Consider the following 21,537-nt stretch of genomic DNA (forward strand, 5'->3'; position numbering starts at 1 on the left):
TCCATTAATGTCAACAGATCTAGTCTGAATACCACACGGTGCATTTTATAGTGGGAAGAATGACCAAGGGACCTCTGTGCCTGCTCAGTCTGCAGTGCAGGTGCTGTTGGATAACTTCAAGTCCCCTGCTTTTCCTTCTTAATGTTTTTTTTAAAATATTTAAAACAGATTTGAACGAGACAGCCCTTCACATAGAGCTGTCCTCTGACAGCCTTTCAAGAAGAAAACTCCTTTATTACGTAGGACACATGGGCAGCCTACTGAAAGGGCAGTTTATCAGGAAAATAAAAAATGGGTCAGGCCAACTTTTGAAATAATACGCTGACAGCGATTTTCTTTTTTTAAAAAAAAAATCTTTTCCCCCCACAGACAACGTTACCATTAACCCATAATGTGGATTTGCAGTGGCTGGTAGAATGGAACGCGGTCCTTGTTAATAGCCATTATGATGTAAAAAGTCCTTCCCATGTCTGGATATTTGCACAGTCCGTCAAAGATCCCTGGGTCCTCTGCCTTTTCAGTTTCCTTAGACAAGAGAATTTACCAAAGCATTGTCCCACTGCTCTCAGCTATGCTTGGCCTTACGCATTTACAAGGCTGCAGCTGGTCATGCCTTTGGTTGATCCAAAGTAAGTTCTACCATTATTTTACTACTATTTGGTTTTCAGTATTTCATATTGCACTGATAGATCTGGTCTGTATTCACTGTTTTTAAATAATAAATTCTACAGATCAGGGAACTACCAGAATGGCATATATTTGATAGGAGGGTTATGTTTTTGTGAGCCTGCGTAGTCCAGTGTGCAGAGTTGCGCTTAGAATTGGGGTACCTGGTTTTAAAATCTTTGTATAACTGTGGCTTCTTATAGGTGGTACTGAGAAAGCATTTGCCCCTAAATTTTAGCTCTTCACCTCCAAAAAATAATTGCTGTGAACGCCTTCACATGCTTGCAGTGAGAAGTATAAAAGATGTAAAGCAGTTCTGCATGTTTTTCAACAACAAAAATAGCACTGAGTGATTTTTTTATGTTGTTGCTGTAGCCATAGTTTAGAACTTCAGGAGCTACCTTTGGTCCATCAGTATTGTCAACACCTGACTCCCAGTGGCTTTTCAGGGTATTAGACAGGAGTTTGTACCAACTCTACCTGGTGTTGCTAGGAATTGAACCCAATACTGTATTCATGCAAAGGATATTCTCTACCACTGAGTTATGATCCTTCCCTTCTAGTTGAATTTCATTTTATGCTGAACTGAATCAGCCCCTTTATATTGCTATAATGGCTCCTCTTTGAAAAATAATAAAACAAAGTAATATCCCAAACTGATTTTTTTAAATTTTATTTTAAAACAACGTATCCAGCAGCCCTGTGAATGCAAAGAAAACCAGTACAGCGAGCAGTGGAGACCATTATGTCACTTTATGGAGAAATTACCTTATTCTCTGCTTTGGAGCAGCAAAACCCAGTATTATGAGCCCTGGCCATCTGCGTGTTTCGACTCCTGAGATCATGGCTACCACACCTGATGGTACTGTTAGTTACGATAACAAGGTAAGTTTCATTAAAATGACTTGGCCATCAAATGAGAAATATGCTGATATGTGATGTGTATTTTTCACACAAGACTCAAGCCTAGTCCCTCTATACATATGATGCATTGCCATCTGTAAGCCAGGAGTGAGGAACCTGTGGCTTTCCAGATGTTGTGGGACTGCAGCTTCCATCACACCTCCCCACCAGCATGGCCCAGGGGTTGGGGATGATGGGAATTGAAGTCCAGCGTCATTGGAGGAGCCACAGGTTCTCCATATCTGCTTATAAGGCAAAGTGCATACATCACTACCGAGCTGTGGCATCCTTAGGAAAGACCTTGCTAGAACCATTGCAGAGCTGGATTTGAGATCCTTCATCACTCATAGTTGTCAGCGTTGAATCAAGGGTCTTCTTCTTTGGCGATCACTCATAGCTGAGTAAGATTGTCTTCCATGAACACGGTCTTAATGGTGTGTCCGTAAGTGACTGTGGAGTCCAATTCTGGATCCACACATCCTTCTACAGTGGAGACATAGGTTTCCAGGTGGGAGTTGATCACTGTGAGGGTTTGTCAAACATGCCTTCCTCTTAGCTCATTTCTCCCTTTCACCCCAAGTTCATGCTTCTTCAAAGTCCATGACACCTTTGATAAAGGTCGTTCTCCTATTGGAGCACTCGCAGGCCAGGGTTTCCCAGTTATCAGTGCTTGTACTACATTATTTTAGATATTTTAGTATGTTGCCTAAGACTAAAAAAAAACTACATATGGCTGGCCTGGACTGCCCTTTGCTCCCGAAGTACTAACCCATAAATAAGTTGGGATTCTTTGGAACTGGAAACAGACTTGGCAGGCCCCATAGGACTTAACTGAAGAACCATTACCATACCTAGATGAACCATTCAATGGCTGGAGTCATGATAAGGTGATTTTTAATCCCACACTGGCAGTGGTACCTATATTTCGTCTGTTTTGCTTGAGTCTGACGAAAGGCTGTTCTAATTTTTATTATATGCCACGTTTACCTTGTGGGAATTATTCAGTGGTGTTGCCAACTTACTTGTGTCAGTTGCTCTTTTGTTCCAGTATTAAGGTCACACAGACTTTCTGCCAAAATGCCTTTCATGGCGTAGAGCAGATATGGGAAGTATGTTAACCTTTTTATGCACGCATACCATTTGTGTGACAGATGCAGATCCCCTGGCCCGATTATTTCTGGTGCACCTCTGAAACATTTGGGCAGCGCTCTGCAACTCGGGATAGAAGGCAGATGTGTAACAAAGCAAAGGGAAAACAATACTCTCTTCTGTAAACTCACAGTCATTTTCTGCCTTGGCCGAAAATGGCAGACAATTCCTGCATCGGGCAGTTTTTTTGATCCAACATGCTTCTAAACTGCTTTGTTGAGTTCATAGTTCTTGTCCTCTTGGGCACTCTGAAGAATAACTGGCTGGTCCCTTCACTTGGTTTGACCTAACCCTTCGCTGTCATCTTTATAGGCCAGAGTAGAACCGCACACCACCCCACAAAACAAGCAAGCAAAAACCGGCATTTAAATTTGCTTCTGAGGCACACTGCAGCCACATTTTACTTCTTTATTTACATAACATTTCTTCCACACCTTCAGAATTATTTCTGTTCCCAGGATGGTAAGACATAAAAAGACATAAAAAGAACAAGAACAACTATAATAATATGAAGCATGCGAACTAATATAGCAAATTGAAGCAGCGAACTAAAGCATTCCAAGAATGCTTGTGTTAGCAGTTCTTAAAAGCCTGGGAAAGCAAATGTTTTCGCATGGCACTTAAATGATAATAACAAGGTCTCCTTAGAGAGAGCATTTGAAAGGTCAGGAGCCACTATAGAAAAGGCTCTTGGGTGGCCACCCATCTGACATTATATGAAGTTTTCCTACTATTGCACCTCTGGGTCATCCCAGGAGCAGGAGAGAGAAAGGAACGAAGAAGAGTCTCTTCTCGGCCATTTGACCTGTGACCAGATAGACACCACACCAGCCTTTTTTCCTCAGACCCCACAGAGTCAAAAGGGGGGGGGGGTAATCTTTGCTCTCTTATTCATGACTGTTGAACCACTTAATTCTGTTTTGTAATACATGCTTTTCAAATTCGCCAGCAATACCTATTAAAGTAGTACATTTTTTGTTATTCTTTTCTAATTGCTTTAATGATTATATCCGTTTAAATTTATTGTATTTTTAGGCTATAGGAACTCCATCTGTTGGTGTGTTGTTAAAACAACTAGTGCCTTTGATGAGACTTGAGAGCATAGAAATTACTGAGTCACTTGTGCTGGGCTTTGGAAGAACAAATTCTCTCGTTTTCAGGTATTGATGTGCCATGAATTTCTTGTGGTTCAAATTGCTTTGGGATGCTTACAAACTGAGGCTTAATATCACCAAAAGCATAAAATTTTCAATAGGAAGGGCATTAAATTGGGGGCGGAGTTCAGATTCGCATTTTGATTCTGAAGTCATTATGCAGATGCTGAGTAAAACCTGAAGGCGTGAGCAGCACCAATAACACAATAAACACCTGTCTGGAAGCACCCTTAGTATAATAAATGGTTAGCAGTGGCCCAGCTCCCATGTCACATTAAACCATAGTTAGAAACAAACTGGTTTAATGTGAACATGCAGCATGCTGGTGTATACTACAGAAAGGTTCTTGCTTCACTCGTCCCCTGCTCCAGCTGCATGTCAGGTAACAAGCTAAACAAACCATGAGACTAAATTTACACATCACAACAAGTCGGACTCTTGATTTGTTTCACAGCAGCAAGGGTGTTTCATGTTAAACCATAGTTTATTTTTAATATGGTTTAAAATGACCTGCAAACAAAGACAAGTGTTTTTATCTTGGGAGACACAAGATGAAGTGGAATACACTCCCAAGTGGCATGGACAAAGATTTAAAATGTAGCTGATCTTAAATTAATGTTCTAGCATTTGTCCGGTCTTCCAATAGGAACCTGACATAGTGAGCCTCTGATTTTCCCGGGAAAGGTACCAGCAAGGGTAATATCAGTTTCGCCCTGGCTTGCTCATATTTTGCACAGTGCAGCAAAATATGTTTTATGGAATCGATGTCTTGAGCACACAAGCAAAGTCTGTCCTGGTAGGGAACTCCTCTCAACCTGCCATCCAACACTGCAGAAGGAAAGATGTTTAGTCTGGCTTTGGTGAAAAACCTTCGATAATTTGGTCCTGTCAGGTTTTTAATGTAAGATGTTAACTTAGACATGCCCGTATTGTACTCCTGCTGCCAGTGGACTACAGACTGCGTGTGATCGAGATCGCAAGTCTCTGTGTGCATTATCACATAATCTTTGCTGTAACGTCTTTAGGGCGCCTTCATAACCCAGGTAATACAGTGGGGGGGGGGGGTGATAGACCAATATATAAAATTTCTGTTGTTGAGAGTCAAAGCATAGTCATTCCGCTATTTCATTTATGAAGAACTTTGTTTCATAACATACTTTTTTTTTTTAATCTAGGGAATTAGTGGAAGAACTTCACCCACTAATGAAAGAAGCATTGGAGAGAAGACCAGAGGTTGGTTGATTTAATTAAGATGAACACATTTAAGAGGCAGCACAAATATAACAGCAGACATTAAAAGGGAAGAAGAAATGCTGCCAATTAAAAGTGTTACTAATTTCAGATTTGGCAAGCGTTCATCCTAATACTTTTGTATAAATGTACATAAAACTATATTATTTCAAGAGGAAACAACCATTCATTATGCTTTAAGGCAAGGGTGCAGAACTTGTGACCCTCCAAATGTGGGACAACTCCCATGATGCTCTTTGTTGTTTTAGGTGACTGCTTAACACTTAAAAAAAAATTCAGCACATCTATGCAGACATGTACATTTGTTTAAAAGTTTTGCTAGCTGTTTCATTGGTAATTATTGTATGTATACTATTTTAAACAGATCTGCTGATATCTGTGTTGAAAGTTTTATTATATATACTGCTTTGAGAATGTCTATTTAAGTGGTCTTTAAATATGTATAAATAAATCCTTGACCTGGGGCTGATGGAGGGCCACAAGTTCCCTGCCCCTGATTTAAAATATTCTGGATTGTTGCGTGTAATGTACTCCTGATAGGTAGTATTGCCTCTGCTTCACTGTAAACTGAAATACTCCAAAGTCCTGCTACCAGAAACCCTCCCCCTTATATGCAAGGAGGTGTGACTCACTAGGAAGAGGCAAAGAGGATGAAGAAGTGAAGGAGGGATTTCATTCCTACTGCATTTTTTTCTCCAAATGGAGCACTGCTACTGCTCCCCCTGAATAAATTTACTAAAAGCGATAAGCCAGAGTGAATTCCAAAGATGTTAGTTCACTGAGTTCTAGACACTTAGGTACAAGGCAGTGAATGGTTCCTGGTGGGATGTCACAATAACAACATTTTTTCAGATGCACCGATTGAGCGAAAGATTAAAAATGTGGTTTAAAAGACCCTGTGTAATAAATCCATTGTTAGTAATGACACTGGTATCTCTTGTAGTAAAGGGTTTTGGAATACAGAGCTTGAAACACATATGTAAAGTAATTTACCCTTCTTTCAAGGGTCAGTACAGTGGTACCTCAGTTTATGAACTTAATCCGTTCTGGAAGTCTGTTCTTAAACCGAAACTGTTCTTAAACCGAGGCACGCTTTCCCTAATGAGGCCTCCCGCTGCCTGTGCCCTTCCACCATTCGGATTCCGTTCTTAGACCGAAGTAAAGTTCTCAAACTGGGACACTATTTCCGGTTTTGCAGAGTTTGGAAAACCAAATCGTTCTTAAACTGGACTGTTCTTAAACCGAGGTACCACTGTATAGTATCTTTCCTAGAACTACTTCTTGCAGGAAAATGTTTCTACATGGTCATGTGTATGCACTAATCAGAAAGTTAATATTATTCAACAGTCATCAGCATCTCTTTAAATATTGGTTCTGAGCCCAGGCTCGATTAGATCTTGTTTTTTTAAGATCTGCATTTGTGTAATAGATGTGATTAATACTGGCCTCTTTTCCTGCAACACAGAATAAGAAGCGTCGTGAACGCCGAGATCTGCTGCGGTTACAGCTACTACGCATTTTTGAATTACTTGCTGATGCTGGTGTGATAAGTGATAGGTAGGATATTGCTTTTCGAGTGGAACAGGGTCTTGTGACAGTGCTGATTATTATTATTATTATTATTATTATTATTATTATTCCTTAGAGCATTTGTAAAATAAAGTTGGGGCTTTTCCATATCTATCCACTAGATTCTTCCTTTTTACATTCTTGAAATTGATATTTTAAATACTGCAGTCTGCAATCTGCCAAGCACAAGTTCTTATTTTATATCTGAACGGTTCCTTGAAACGTCCCACTTTTCTTTGCCGTAGCACAAACGGAGCCTTGGAGCGGGATACATTAGCACTCGGAGCCTTGTTCTTAGAATACGTTGACCTTACTCGTATGTTACTGGAAGCTGAAAACGATAAAGAGGTGGAGATTCTTAAGGACATGAGAGCCCATTTCAGTGCAATGATTGCCAATTTGATTCAGTGTGTGCCAGGTATGGAGATTCAATAATCGTGTAAATTGCAGGACGGTGAAGACAAAAGTACAAGACAGTGTGTCAAAAGCATTGTAGAGCTTGATGGATATAGAGAAGGAAGCTTTAATGTAGTTAGTGAAATATAAGGGCAGGGACAAGTTCTTACAAGTTAATCTGCATGGAACAGTAAGGGTAAGGGAGGAAATTGGGAGAACGGGGGACAAGTAATCAGTGAAGAATAGATGGAAAGCCTGCAGTTGTACATATTTCATTTTATCTGTCACATTGCTCTTTACACTGTCCTTGTTACATGTACTGTGGACTAGGGACTTTAGAGGCCCATGTAACTTTGATAATCTATAGTCCATATAAACCAGAATACTTGGCATTTGAATTGATCCATCTTGTTTCAGCATATGAACTCTAAAATGGCCACAAAGGAGACATTTTCATGTAGAAATTAAAATGAAACTTGGATGTAAATAGTCATGTACACATGTGACTAACATATACACGTGCATTTTGGCTGGTCTGCACACAAAATTCCTATTCATTCTTAGCCTGTGCAGGAATTTTGTGGTGTGAAATGACCCGAAATTGACTTATATCCTACTAGCTCAGTGTTTACTGGTTTCTGGCTGCCAATTGGTAATTGTAGAAACTGCAAAGGAACAGTTGGCTTTCATCTGGAGAAAACTAGCTTCCGTCAAGTAAAGTGATCATTGATTTTTCTTGCAGCAAGGGGCTTAATTTAGCTATTGCTACGTGCTCTTTGTGCTAAAGGATTGCTTTGCAAATTGATCGTGTTCCATTTATTGAGACAGCATAAAAGGCCTCTAGCCTAAGCGCTGGCAATCTGAAGGCTCCTTCTGTGTTCATCATTAGATCCATCTCACTACATTCAGTGCATTAAGCCCAGCCATGTTTAGTACAGTTTGGGCTCTGCTGCATCTAGAACATCTGCAACAAGGAGGCAGCCCTCTTTTTTTACAGGGAATTCTCTCAACAGTAACATTTTTAAAAATTGCCTTTTCACTCATTACATATATACTCTTGCTCCAGGTAAATAAAGGTTTTTATAGTTGCCAACACATCTTTCGCTATTTTTGTAAGGTGATTATTTTTAGATTCAGTATAATTTTTTAAAGAAGCGTTTCCAGTTATTCAGATGCTCAGAACATAATGCTCGCAGACCTGTACATGATGGGAGATTGGGATCAGTTTAGGCCAATCCCCCATAATGCAGCTGTCTGCTCCCACCTGATGTTTGCACATTTGCATTCCACATTGTGATAGCGGTGTTCTTGTGTCAACTGCAATGCATGTATGCATCAACACAATCTCTGCATCTCAAAACAAAAATATACAGAGTGTATAGATAGGTCATACATCTTCATCGTCATACTTAAAATTTGTATAGCACCATTAAGCACTAGTATTATCCCTTATATTACAGATAGGGGTGGGACTGAGGTTGAGAGAGTGTGTGGTTTGCCTCTTAACTACCTAGTGAGTTCCTGGCAAGAGGCTAAATTTGAGCAGAGGGTTTCCTGATTCACAGCTCTGATTTGCAGTCTCTTAGCCTCCACACTAAACCAACTCTTGTTGCAGTGGTTCCATAAACGCACCCACACCTATGTAAATATAAAATCCAATTCATGAATGTCAAGAGGGGACAATCAGAATCTCCTACCATGCGTAGATTTGGATTATGTGCATAAAACATAATGCAAGAGGATTGTTGCTTTACCTTGGGAATCAATTTGCAGCCATGAGAGAACATTTTGATTGTGTGTATATGTATGTATCTATAACGTTTGGTGCAAATGGCCACTTCAGCTTCCTTGTTGATGGTTCTGGGAGTTGCATATTTCTTTTGAGCACCCAAGAGCTCATTGCATAGATGGTACATTCTCCCAAAATGTTTTCAGTTCATGCAACCAGGAAAATTATTCCAGGACTTGTTGCCGGGCTACAAAATGTTGCATAAGAATAATGCTCATGTTTTCCTTTTTAAAAACAAATTAACAAAGGTAATTTTATGTTTCTTTGCTCAGTGCACCATAGGAGATTTCTTTTCCCTCAGCAAAGCCTGAGGCACCACCTTTTCATTTTGTTTAGTCAATGGGCTGGACCATTCAGTATCATGTTTACACCACTTGATCGCTACAGTGATAGAAATCACCAGATTACAAGATACCAGTATTGTGCTTTGAAGGTGTGTGATCATTTCTTTTACTGAATAAAAGTCCACATCCAATGATGCTTGTTAAATAAATAAAATGTCTTTCTTTTACAAAAAACAACAACTCTGTACATTTTTTTTCTTTTGGCTCTGTCAATTTTTGTGTAAGATTGATTCATTTGATTCATCTGAGGGAGCAGGAGATTGGTATTAACAGCAACTTTATAGTTACAGATAGGTAGCCGTGTTGGTCTGCCATAGTCAAAATAAAAAAAATCCTTCCAGTAGCACCTTTAAGACCAACTAAGTTAGTTCTTGGTATGAGCTTTCGTGTGCAAGCACCCGTGTGTATCTGAAGAAGTGTGCTTGCACACGAAAGCTCATACCAAGAACTAACTTAGTTGGTCTTAAAGGTGCTACTGGAAGGAGCAACTTTATAAACACAGTTTTTTGCTTTAATGCAGCAAAAATATATTGCTAAATTCTAGGTGCTTATTTTGGAAACTGGTTACTGAGGGTTGTTTTCAACTAATATTTACTCAGAGGACACTCATGAAATTAATGGACCCAGGTTATTCATTGCCATTGATTTCAATGGGCCTACTCATGAGTAAAAACCAGTCAACTACAACCCACCACCCCTTTTTTTAATTGAAAACCGATACAAGGCAGTAAGCCTATCTTCCAAATAGGAGATTGCTTCTGTTGCAGTGCCTACTGAATGTTTCATTCTCACACTGTGTACTAGATGCCAGTTCTTCATCAAAATGAGATGGGTAAGGCAGATGAAAGTAGGAGTCAGTTTGATTAATCCAGCCTTTCTGAACATGTTGACATCTGGATGATGTGGACTGCAACCATGAATGGCCATGCCATTCAGCCTGGGGCTGATAAGAGTTGTAGTGCAAAACCTTTGGAATACTTCTAAATGCTGGGCTAGATTGGGTTTGGGTCCGTTCCAGCAGGGCTGCTCTTGCATTCTTAAAGAAGGCACCAGGTTGGGGAAGGTTGGATTAATATGTAGTGAGGATATAGAGGAAGAGAATGGAGTTCAGGGAAGGTAAGGGTAGACTGGACATGCGCCCATCTAACCAAGAGGTATTGACTGGGGTTATTGCTGGGATATCATTGCATAATATTTTTTACAATGCCTAAGAGAAACAACCTCCACACTTCAGTGGCCTCACTGAAGCCCCTTTAAAATCTCCTGTTACTACATTGCTTGATGCGCTTCACCATGTTTAGAAGCTACAGTGATCTTACAAGGTGTGGTAGGCAATACACCGAAAAGAACAAATAAACAGAAGTGTGTTGATAATAGTTGGGTTTGCACAACCAACCTCCTTCCTTCTGTTCTTAGGCAATGTCAGCTGTGCTATGCTGTGGCCCTGTATTTGACAACGTGGGCCTTTCCCCGGACGGCTATCTCTACAAATGGCTTGATAATATTTTAGCTTGTCAAGATTTACGGGTGAGTAACTCAGCAATAATGCACTTCTGAAATGATTTTAAATGTGTTACAAAAGAATGTGGTTGCAGGAAGGGTGGCTTCTGCAGACGCTGGTATCTAGTGAATATGTAATAAAGAGTTGTTATCACCACACTGTTAAAGTAAATGAAAGTATATTTGTTACTTTTGTTTCAAGACACATACCTTAGCATAGTTTATTAATCTAAATTTCTGCCGAAAAATACTCAAGGCCTTTCAACGCTCTGCAAATTAAAAAAGGTATAGGGCAGGATGATCTCAATGTGTGTGTTTACCTTTCGCTTTGAAGTCTTCCCACCCGATAGACCACCCACCTGATTCTAGGCTGTATGAAATGCAAATGTGAAATGACCTCCTGCTTACTTGAAATAGCTGCTGGTGAATCAGATCAATGTGAGTGGGCAGATCTTCTGATGAAGGCCAAAATGAGTATTAGATTTTGGAGAAAATAAGGCCACTGCTATGGAAGATCAATGTTTTCCTTGCATGCTGGATCTCTGCCACATTAAATGTGCCTAAACCTGCTTTAAAATGCCCACACAGTAACTATTGAACAGTGTTTCCTGCATATAGATGCAGCTGTTTTTATGTGCTCTGAATTAAATGTGCGAATTAGGTGCACTTCCGCAAATTTACTCCCATTTTCACAACCTATTCTGCCCCAAAGTTTTAGGCTCAGAGTAATCCTTGGAATAGTTTGATGAACAATAAGGCTGCAGTCCCCGTCTCATTTACCTGGGAGTAAACCTCACTGAATTCAGTAGGACGTACTCCAAGTAAGCATGGTTAGGATTGTGCTGTCAGAAGGCAAGAATGAATAGGGAGAAGGAAGGCATGAAAGTGAAGATACCGTATTTTTCGCTCTATAAGACACACCAGACCACAAGACTCACCTCGTTTTTGGAGGAGGAAAACAAGAAAAAATATTCTGAATCTCAGAAGCCAGAACAGCAAGAGGGATCGCTGCACAGTGAAAGCAGCAATCCCTCTTGCTGTTCTGGCTTCTGGGATAGCTGTGCAGCCTGCATTCACTCCATAAGACGCACACACATTTCCCCTTACTTTTTAGGAGGGAAAAAGTGAGTCTTATAGAGCAAAAAATACGGTAGATAGTGGAATTGGAATAGAGTGGTTTTTCCTTATGGAATATGTTAACCACAATGATCGTGATAGCCAGTAACTTGGATAGTTTAAAAAAGGGATTAGACACACATAACATCAGGGATCTCACTCAATGGCTGGCAGAAGAGTACCTATTGTACTCTGTGGTGGGACTGTCTGAGGAGGGCAGAATTGGGGGAACAAATTCAAGAGGAGATTTCAGTCATTCTGAAAAAGACCATTGATTGTGTCCCACAATTGTTACTATTACCTGTATTTGAGGGGTCAGATGTTGAGATCAAATCTGAGGAGGCAACTGGCAGGCTGTGCCATTTGAAACTGAAGGTTGGTATTTCTTGATAGACTTCGGTCTGATTCAGCAGGAGGTCTTGCTTCCTTTGTGTGCTTAATTATTGATGCAAATATTGTGGATAATTGCAAAACACTATGCCATTTTCTGTGTACTCAGGTTCATCAGCTTGGCTGTGAAGTTGTTGTCTTACTGCTGGAATTAAATCCTGACCAAATAAACCTCTTCAACTGGGCTATAGACCGGTGCTATACTGGGTCATACCAGCTTGCTTCCGGATGCTTCAAAGCCATTGCAACTGTGTGTGGCAGCAGGTATCAGTAATCCTTCACATAGGAAGTGCCAGAAGTTTGCAGTGTGATTTATATTTAAACTCTGCCACTATTGAATCGGAATATGCTTGAATTCTGTCTTACATAAACATTGAAGGAAACGGTTACAATCTCAGGCCTATTTGCTATTTTTTAGTGTAGCAACTGGATATTCATACTGTGCAGAAGGTAGGACAAAAATGCCAGTGAGCAAGTGGAAATGAATAAACATTTTATTAGGCAGAAAGCCTACAGCTAAGCAATATGCTTTTTCTGCTTTCCCTGGAAAATTCATACCTTTGTAATTTGGTGCAACGCTGAAGAAGAGAACTAGGACCAGGTGTGTCAAGTACAAAACAAACCTATATACAGAGTACAAGCTATACTGTTCATTTATATAATGAAGATCAGTGTAGATCAAAACAGGAGTGCAAAGCTGTGAGCAAATTCAGGGATTGTTGAGGCCTGTCTCATATATTTTTACTGGATAAAAAATGTTCATTTGTACCCGGGAGTGTCAGAGAATGGTCACAACTGTTTCGACTAAGGATGAAGACTCAGATATTGTCAAACGCTGAATTTTCCATGAGGGAAGGTTTGGTTGGGTGCGAGATAGACGCAGGCAAGGAGACAAAGAACTTTAGTGAAAATTGAGCACAGGGCTTGTAGAATAGATTGGGAGGCTAAGGTAGCAGGACTGAGAACAGAACAGGGAGGCTGCATAGCAGAAGAAAGACAGTTATAGGCATTGAGCTCAGGAATAGTTTCTAACAGGAGGATGGATGGAGAGGACAGTGAAGAATGGTCCGGAAGATGAAAAAGATAACTGAAGGAAGGATGGGATGTGCCGAACCCACCTCACAAGGTGGTTGGAAAAGAAAGGGGGTGGCGAGCCATGTACATTATACTCAGCTTATTGGGGGAATGGTGGGATAAATACATAATAAATAAAATACAACAAAGCAGATTATCAAAGAGGCAGCACAAGTGGAATTTCACATTGATTATACCACCCAAACTTCAGTTGCAGTTCACAATCTATTTTGGGATAGTTGCCTGAGGTGAAAAGAGCCAGTGATCTGTGATCAACCAAATACCATATTTTTTGCTCCATAACACTCACTTTTTTCCTCCTAGAAAGTAAGGAGAAATGCCTGTGCGTGTTATGGAGCGAATGCCTACGGATGGTGGGGGGATCTGCTGCAGTTGTGAGCAGAGGATCCATGGTTCCCCTTCCTTCCCTCCTCCGTGGCTCGCTTTGCTCGCTTTGAAACAGCAAAGCGGGAGAAGAGCCACTGAGTGGGGAGAAGAGAGGGACAGAGAGCCTGGTTACAAAGCAGGGATCCACATGGATCCTCAGGATTTTTGCACTGGGTCACCCCAAATTCACCATCAGATCAAATAGCATGTCCATGGCTACAGCTTGCACCAAAAAAATCACGCACCCACTGTTGCCTGGGGCCGCAGTGGTGCAAAAACGTGGTTACAAAGCATGGATCCTCAGGATTTTTGCATTGGGCTACCCCAGACTCACCGTCAGATCACATGTCTGTGGCCACAGCATGAACCAGAAAAATCATACATCCACTGTTTCGTTTAGAATATTTTTTTTCTTGTTTTCCTCCTCTAAAAACTATGTGCGTGTTATGGTCGGGTGCGTGTTATAGAGCGAAAAATACGGTAATAACTTGAGGGTTGACTAACAAGATCGTTTTTCTCCCATCCTCTTCAGACTTTTCATTGCAGCATGTGAACCCTTCATATGATAGATCTCTTTAAGCAAGTTAGATTCCCCCTGGATCTAAGCTACAGCAGTAGCTGTCATTTAATCATGATTTCTTTTGTTCCACTAAACCTTAATATAAGCTTCCTGGCTCCTAGGCTTGAGGCGCAACATTTCTGTTGTGATATTAAATGCTTTATAAAAAAAAAAAGTGCTCTGGAATTTCAGTAATCACAAGAAATGGCTAAATCGACATACTGTAGCATTGCAGCAAATGAAATAGGAGCTCACCTCTGTACATTTCTTCCCCCAGCAATATCCTCAGGGCTGTCCTCCTCCGTGTATTGACATTCCTTGCATTTCTGCCTGTTTTGAATCAGCTTGCTTAGATGGAGCAAAGCTGAAAGCTGAATACCTGATGCTGGGCACCTGATTCATCATTTACTTTTTGAGTGCTTTGAGTTAATGGTGGTAGCAGGCAGGTGGCTCTGTGTATTGTGAAATGCAGTGTGAGGTAAAGGGGGGAAAAGAAAAAAGCAGTATTGGGTATCAGGTGTATAGAAATCTGGGCTGCAGTCCTACCCACCCTATAGGTGATGGCTTGGGTAGGAGGTTAGAATGCTGTGTATTTCCCTATTTGCCATCCTCCAGCAGTGGAGAAGGGTGCTGCTAGCTCAGTGGCTATGGCATGTGCCTCAGCTCTACTGCAGTTAGCTGCTACCAACGGGTCTCCTGTTGGGCTGGGTATTGGAGAATTGTAATCCACTGGATCCTAAACACCATGGATCACCTAAGGAGCCCAAGACCAAGACCCCTAAGATAGGCCAGCTTGGAGCTAGCATAACAAATAATACTAATAATACTAATAATACTAATAATAATAATAATAATAATAATTTATTATTTATATCTGGCCATCTGGCTGGGCTTCCCCAGCCACTCTGGGCAGCTTCCAACAAAATATTAAAATACAGTAATCAACCCCAATAAACCCATCCCACCTTCTATCCTGTTTGTGCTGGGAGATTTGCTGTTCTCTATCTCCCCCTAGCCCTTCATTAGGATTGCTGTGCCCAGCTCAGAATGCAAATTATTTGCATTTGTAAATAAACTATGTTTGTATATTATTAGGAATTCACTGTTCTTCAGACCTGCCTTTAAAAAAAGTAATTTCACATATTTTGTGTTTCATTTGTTCTAATGGTGTTTGATATAGTTCATTGTTCTATTCTTAGTACTGTATATGTTTTCTTGAGCATATTTTTGCAAAAAAAATATAAACGATTACAAAACTTTTCTTTGGAATAAAAATGATCACAAACCTTTGTTTATTTTTCCCCCTAGGAACTACCATTTTGATATTGTGACCCTTTTAAATCTAGTCCTGTTTAAAGCATCTGACACAAATAGAGAGATTTATGAAATTTCCATGCAACTCATGCAGGCATGTATGAAATATTTTTTAAAAAAAATCTTCTAAAACCAAATGTGGAAAAGCAAATTCCTGTTTAGCCTCCCGTACACTTATCATTGTATTACATGCTTGTTTTATTCTTTAACAATCTACAATGGAAATATGACAAGAATCCTTTATATAAAGGTATAATGCAGTGACACTGGGGCACACGAAACAGCCTTGGAGAGGGAGGGTACTGTACAAGGGGCCTGACCCTTCATTTTCAACAATATTCTTTGGACAGCAACACCAGGTGTTGGACTGCGCTGGGCAGTCTCTTAAGAGCACAGAGTTCCTGGGCATGTAGCCCGGTGTGGTGTGCATGGGAGTGCTGGTTTGTACAAAGCAGTTTGGGATGGATAAGGCAGAGTGACAGGAAAAGGTGGGGCAAGAGATCGAAGAGGGAAGAGAAGCCAGGATCGGCCATTGGCTGAGGACAAAGCCTTGACTGATCTGGCTGATGGATTTCAGTGTCATAATAGGATTGGGAAGGGAAACAGGTGAGAGAAGCAACCCCAATAAGTTAGGTCTTGGGAAGTGGGCCAATTAACCCCTACCAGCTGAAAAAAAGAAAAGTATAGTTGATTAGCCTTGTGAATAAGCCCACAAAGGTTTCTAGCCCACAGATAGTTTTTTTTACTAGCCTTCCAAGTGGTTGATAGCCAGTGTTTCCATGTTGGCTGTGGAAGAGGGGTAGCCTTCTACCAAGTGGATTGGCAGAGTAGGAGAGGAATGGCGCAATCTATCTCCTCCCCACCAGCCCACTGTGTTTTCTGGTTGTGGAAGAAGCAGCTTCCCTTTTTAACACTAAAAGGGAAGCCAAATGAACTGGCAGGACAGGTGGAGCCAAGAAACTTGCCTGTGCCTAATTCCTGGTTGCAAACGGCTACCAGGCTAGTGCCTAAATGCAAGGCTGTGTGTACAGATTAAATACCCTGGCGATTGGATTCTTTTAAGATGCTCTTGAAAACCTGTAATGCCACTTTTGTCATTTATCTTCGCCCGCAGATTTTGGAGACCAAGCTTTTTGTTTATTCAAAGAAAGTAGCTGAGCAAAGACCTGGCAGTATACTTTATGGGACTCACGGACCATTGCCGCCGCTGTACAGCGTCTCACTAGCGCATCTGTCCTATGAACTGGCAAGAATGTACCCTGAGCTCACGCTTCCACTCTTTTCAGGTAAGCGTTTCTAGTGGTTTTTTAAAAATAAATGCGAATTAGTAAACTCCCTGTTCTTGGGGAAGCAGATTAAGTTTGCCTTCTTTTCCCCACGACCCTCTTAGTGCTCCTGAGTAGGATGGAACTCCCACTTCTGTGATCACTTGGAGGTTATCTCTGTATCCCACATTGTTGCATAATAACTCTTTGTGAAGCATTTTTGACATTCTTGTTTTACGTAACTTGACATATTCAACAAATTTGATACTTTGAGGGTAAATTTTAATAAGCATCTCATCCTCCCCCCGCTTTGATACTTTTAGCATTAATTTTTTTATTGCTTTTACTTATCTGTTATCTGTAAGTGTCATTTCACAGTGCGATACGTTAGGAAGAACCTTTCTTTTTTTCTTTTTCCTTTAAAAACAGTTTATGTAGACTTTCCATACGAAAGCAAAACAAGCATAGAAACACTAAAAAGTTGGAGCATATATAGCTGTGTATTTGGTTATAGCAAGCATAAGAGCAAAACATGTGGGCAACAGAAAACCTCCCACAAATAAACACTTCATATCACACAAACAATTAAAACACAAAGTGACGCAGTCAGGGACTCTTTCTGATTGTTGGACAGAATTTTAAAATTTGGTCTCTAAACTCAATATTAATTCCTTTGTTTTACTTGGTCGTTAGTCTCATTGCTTTTCAGGTGGTGATGTTAACATGAAATCAGTTCATCTATGCTTTTGTGCTTCATAAATGTTCTTTTCCTTCACAGGATTAAGGTCATCAGATACATAGAGAAGCAGAAGTTGAATAGTTATCAGTTGCTGAAAATGCAGCACATAGCAATATATTCCTACACATATGACTTAGACACAGAACGAAAAGCTCCTGAAATCATCATTTTTTTGATCCTTTTAAGGGCAGGTGGTTTGACTGAATGCCACAAAACCTGTTTATGCATGTTATGTGTAGGGCATTGAGACAGGATGAGGTCCATGCCTTTAGCCCCAGCATTGTGTCTCCTTCCTCTGACATCCAGGTGTGGAATTATATCATTAGCAAAGGAAGCCCTACATGTGAAGATTCAGGACAGCCAAAATAAATTTCTTGTTCACACAGTGCATAGTTAAACCATGGCCGTCGCTGCCACAGGATGCAGTGATGGCTACCAACTTTGGTGGCTTTAAAAGGAATAGACAAATTCATGGAGGATCCAGCTATCAATGGCTACTAACCCACGATGGCCATGCTCTACCACCACAATTAGTGGCCCTCATGCTTCTGAATACCAGTTGCTGAAAACCACAAGGGTTTCTTGTACTTGGGTCCTTCTTGTGGGTTTCCTGCATTCTTCTGGTCAGCCACTGTGAGAACAGGACGCTGAACTAAGTGGGGCATTGGCCTGATCTAGCAGCTGCTTCTTACATTAAGGTTTCTTTGCAGACAAAAAGCTCTCCATGAATGGATCTTGGAGGAAGGTGACGCAGCATTGGGGGTAGGGTTAAGAGACCAGCCCCACTTCCATGCTTCAACCTGGAAGTCCCCTGCACACAAGTTGCATTTGAATAATGTTGCAGTCTAGCTGGTGAAACTAAAATGAGCTCTTGTTTCCCATTGTTTATAGAAGTGAGTCAGAGGTTCCCAACAACACATCCAAATGGGCGCCAAATCATGCTCACCTACCTGCTGCCGTGGCTTCACAACATTGAACTTGTAGACAGCAGGCTTCTTCTCCCAGGGTCAAGCCCAAGCACCCCAGAGGATGAAATAAAGGAGAAAGATGGGGAAATAGCTGTCACCTGCGGACTGAAGGGAAATGGCTGGGGCTCTCCAGAGGCAACATCGCTGGTGCTTAATAATCTGATGTACATGACTGCTAAGGTAAGCAAATAAACGACATGCTTTTAAATAGGAAATCCAGTACTGCTTTTGAGCAACTCTTCATTTTTGCATGCTTTCCCCCATATTTCAAGTTGAAGGTTGCATGCACAACAGCCTTGTGAGGGCCACCCAGGAATTTGAACCTGGGTCTCTCCAGCCTTAAGTCCAATCTGCTTCAACACACTGGCTTTCTTAGTATTTTTCTGTAGTTTTAGACAAGCCAGTGTTTGACCTGATTGGTTAGATTTTCTACCTCTGGTGCTATAGATATTGGTTTAAGATATATTGCTTTGTTGTTCGACCTGTGATGGTTCAGCTTGCTGGGCATCCAGTGCTCCCATTCCACTAGACAAGAGCAAAGTAATTGCAGTAGCCAGATGAAACTTTCCACATTTCTCCTCTCCCCGCCAGTGCCCCCATGCACCCTCAAAATCAGCTTCAGAGTGTTGGGGGAGCTTCTGGAGAAGATTTGGGGTGGCAGAGGGGGGTGGAGAAGAAACAGAAGTGCCGCTACACTAGTGGAACTTGGCTTGCACTGAATACAACCCAACAGTTATTTTTTATTATGTTGCATCTCTTAGTCTTCTTGTATTTTGGCCATTTTGTTGCACTTTTATCAAGTTTGCCCTTTTGTCCCCCCATCCCCTGCCCCTGCAATGCAGTACGGAGATGAAGTCCCTGGACCTGAAATGGAGAATGTCTGGAATGCTTTAGCCAACAATGAAAAATGGAGCAACAACCTGAGAATAACATTGCAGTTTCTCATAAGCTTAAGTGGGGTCAGCAGCGATACCATCCTTTTACCTTACGTAAGTGATTAAATATATATATATATATAATATTTTTTCGTGTATAAGACTAGGGTTTTTTTACCCAAAAATTAGGTTTAAAATTGGGGCTCGTCTTATACACGGGTAGTGCTGAGGGGTGTTTTCTTAATTTGGAGTCCCCCAAATTCTTAATTTGGAGTCCCGTCTTATACATGGGGGCATCTTATAGACAGAAAAATACGGTAGTTTAAAAGCTTGTATTGGCTTGGATTCTAAGAAGAGTTAACCCAAAGTTGTTCAGGGAAGGGAAATTTCCTATTTTTTGTCCTTTGTGTCCTTCTGAAAACCTCTGTGGAGGTGGGAACAATATGAGATGAGGTGCAGAGAACTGCTGGAGGGTAGGGAAAAAATCACACTAAATTTGGTGGACTTCTGTCTGATGTTGTTTGAATCTCCCATCCCCTAGTCTCATTCCTTCCCCTCCATGCTCCATCCTGCATTCTTCAGGAGTGACCTCTGACCCTCCAGAGTGGGTATTTGCAGGACATTGGCAGCCAAAATAATGGAGGGGATGAGAAACTTTACTTCTCTGAGTGAGAGGGAGACATCCAAAGATGGGTTGTCCCTGTAAGTGTCCCAAGGACAGACAGGGTCACCTGATCAGTGACTGCTTTCTTAAACTCCCTTAACTTATTTTAGGATTGAAGCCATTGTTCCTATTAAGCAAAACAGCTGTCTGTAGAAAGATATGCTTCTACTAGCATCAGTCTTATGCATTTAATAAATTAAATTATCTCAGTTTGTAGAGTAATTCAGATGCTATACTGCAGGAAAGTAGGAGCATAATGCCAAATATAATTGTGGAACTCCAAGCCCTAATACTGTAGGGACGTCATCAGCTAAAGTATGAAACAACTGCTGTCTTTTCAGCCATAATGCATTTCCAAGTATGTATCTTCCATAGGTAAAAATTTCTGCATCCATGATCTTCTGCGTACCTCCCTTTATTTGGGTCACCCCCTAATTGTAGACAGATTTTATGGCCCATTAGATATGTAGATCAGCATAGTTCTGATGGGTGTATCTTAGATCCTTTCAGAGCTAAAATGATGCATGTGTGCCTATTATACTTAAAATGTGCATTTTTAAGTTACAGTTTGTAGAGGCTGCTAAATACTACTTTTTCTTCAGATCAAAAAAGTTGCCATCTATTTATGTCGGAACAACACTATTCAAACAATGGAAGAACTTCTGTTTGAGCTTCAGCAAACAGATCCAGTGAACCCCATAGTTCAGCATTGTGACAATCCGCCGTTCTATCGCTTCACTGCCAGCAACAAGGCCTCAGCAGCCGCTTCTGGTAAGAATTGAGCACCCCGTCTAATAAATTGCAACGCGATATTGTGAATGGAGGAAGCAGGAACAGAGTATTACAATAAATTTCAGCCCAACTCCTCCCTTGTTGCTTCTCAGACTCCCTTATGTCATCAACAAAGAAATGTATAATACCTGCAAGTCAATTTGCCATAATTCCAGAATCCACCAGTGATCAGAACATTGAGTTGGAGGCTAAAGTGTCACCGGCTAAGGAGCCATACTACGTCCCTGACTCTTGAGCTTGATGCTGGTGATAGGGGGGCCACAAACCCTGAGGCTAGGAGATTGGAGCCCATTGAAGCTGATGCCACAACACCAGGGCCAGTAGAAACAGAGCCAGGACGTTCAATAATTGCTTATCCCAGGGCTCAAGGAACTAAGCACCCCCCCCCCATATGACCTTGCCATTCCAATGGCTCAGGGAGCACGCTAAGCCTAACCTCCCATTCTAATAACCCATTCATTACAGGGAATGAATGGAAGTGGGGAGGGCAAAGGGGAAACACTTCATTATACCTGTTTTCTTGTAACACAAATACCAAAGTAATATGTGTGGATATTCTGAGAGGCTGATGATTGTGGTGTGGCACTGACTTAAGGCTGTGCATTCATAGTCTATTATTTCTGTACTACACCAGGCTGTCCGATGCTTGGTTGTTTTGGTTGTTTGTATGTTT

General features: G+C 41.1%; 1 protein-coding gene across 7 annotated transcripts in view; it reads left to right on the forward strand.

Moving 5' to 3' along the window:
• FRY (FRY microtubule binding protein) overlaps window positions 1-21,537 on the forward strand; it is a 188,967-nt gene that overhangs the window by 110,130 nt on the left and 57,300 nt on the right. For 6 of the 7 annotated variants that reach the window (XM_081004032.1, XM_081004026.1, XM_081004028.1 and 3 more), the window contains 14 exons: window positions 370-629; window positions 1,362-1,551; window positions 3,754-3,878; window positions 5,048-5,105; window positions 6,589-6,680; window positions 6,938-7,110; window positions 9,150-9,310; window positions 10,638-10,748; window positions 12,337-12,491; window positions 15,556-15,655; window positions 16,676-16,847; window positions 18,457-18,713; window positions 19,376-19,522; window positions 20,675-20,843. In XM_081004032.1, the coding sequence (XP_080860158.1) occupies window positions 370-629; window positions 1,362-1,551; window positions 3,754-3,878; window positions 5,048-5,105; window positions 6,589-6,680; window positions 6,938-7,110; window positions 9,150-9,310; window positions 10,638-10,748; window positions 12,337-12,491; window positions 15,556-15,655; window positions 16,676-16,847; window positions 18,457-18,713; window positions 19,376-19,522; window positions 20,675-20,843 (2,170 nt within the window). The remainder of the gene's footprint in view (window positions 1-369; window positions 630-1,361; window positions 1,552-3,753; window positions 3,879-5,047; window positions 5,106-6,588; window positions 6,681-6,937; window positions 7,111-9,149; window positions 9,311-10,637; window positions 10,749-12,336; window positions 12,492-15,555; window positions 15,656-16,675; window positions 16,848-18,456; window positions 18,714-19,375; window positions 19,523-20,674; window positions 20,844-21,537) is intronic. The other variant, XM_081004027.1, reaches the window with a different exon arrangement.

This window comes from Podarcis pityusensis (genome assembly GCF_964106645.2).
Source record: "Podarcis pityusensis genome assembly, chromosome: 4".
NCBI classification, from domain to species: Eukaryota; Metazoa; Chordata; class Lepidosauria; order Squamata; family Lacertidae; genus Podarcis; species Podarcis pityusensis.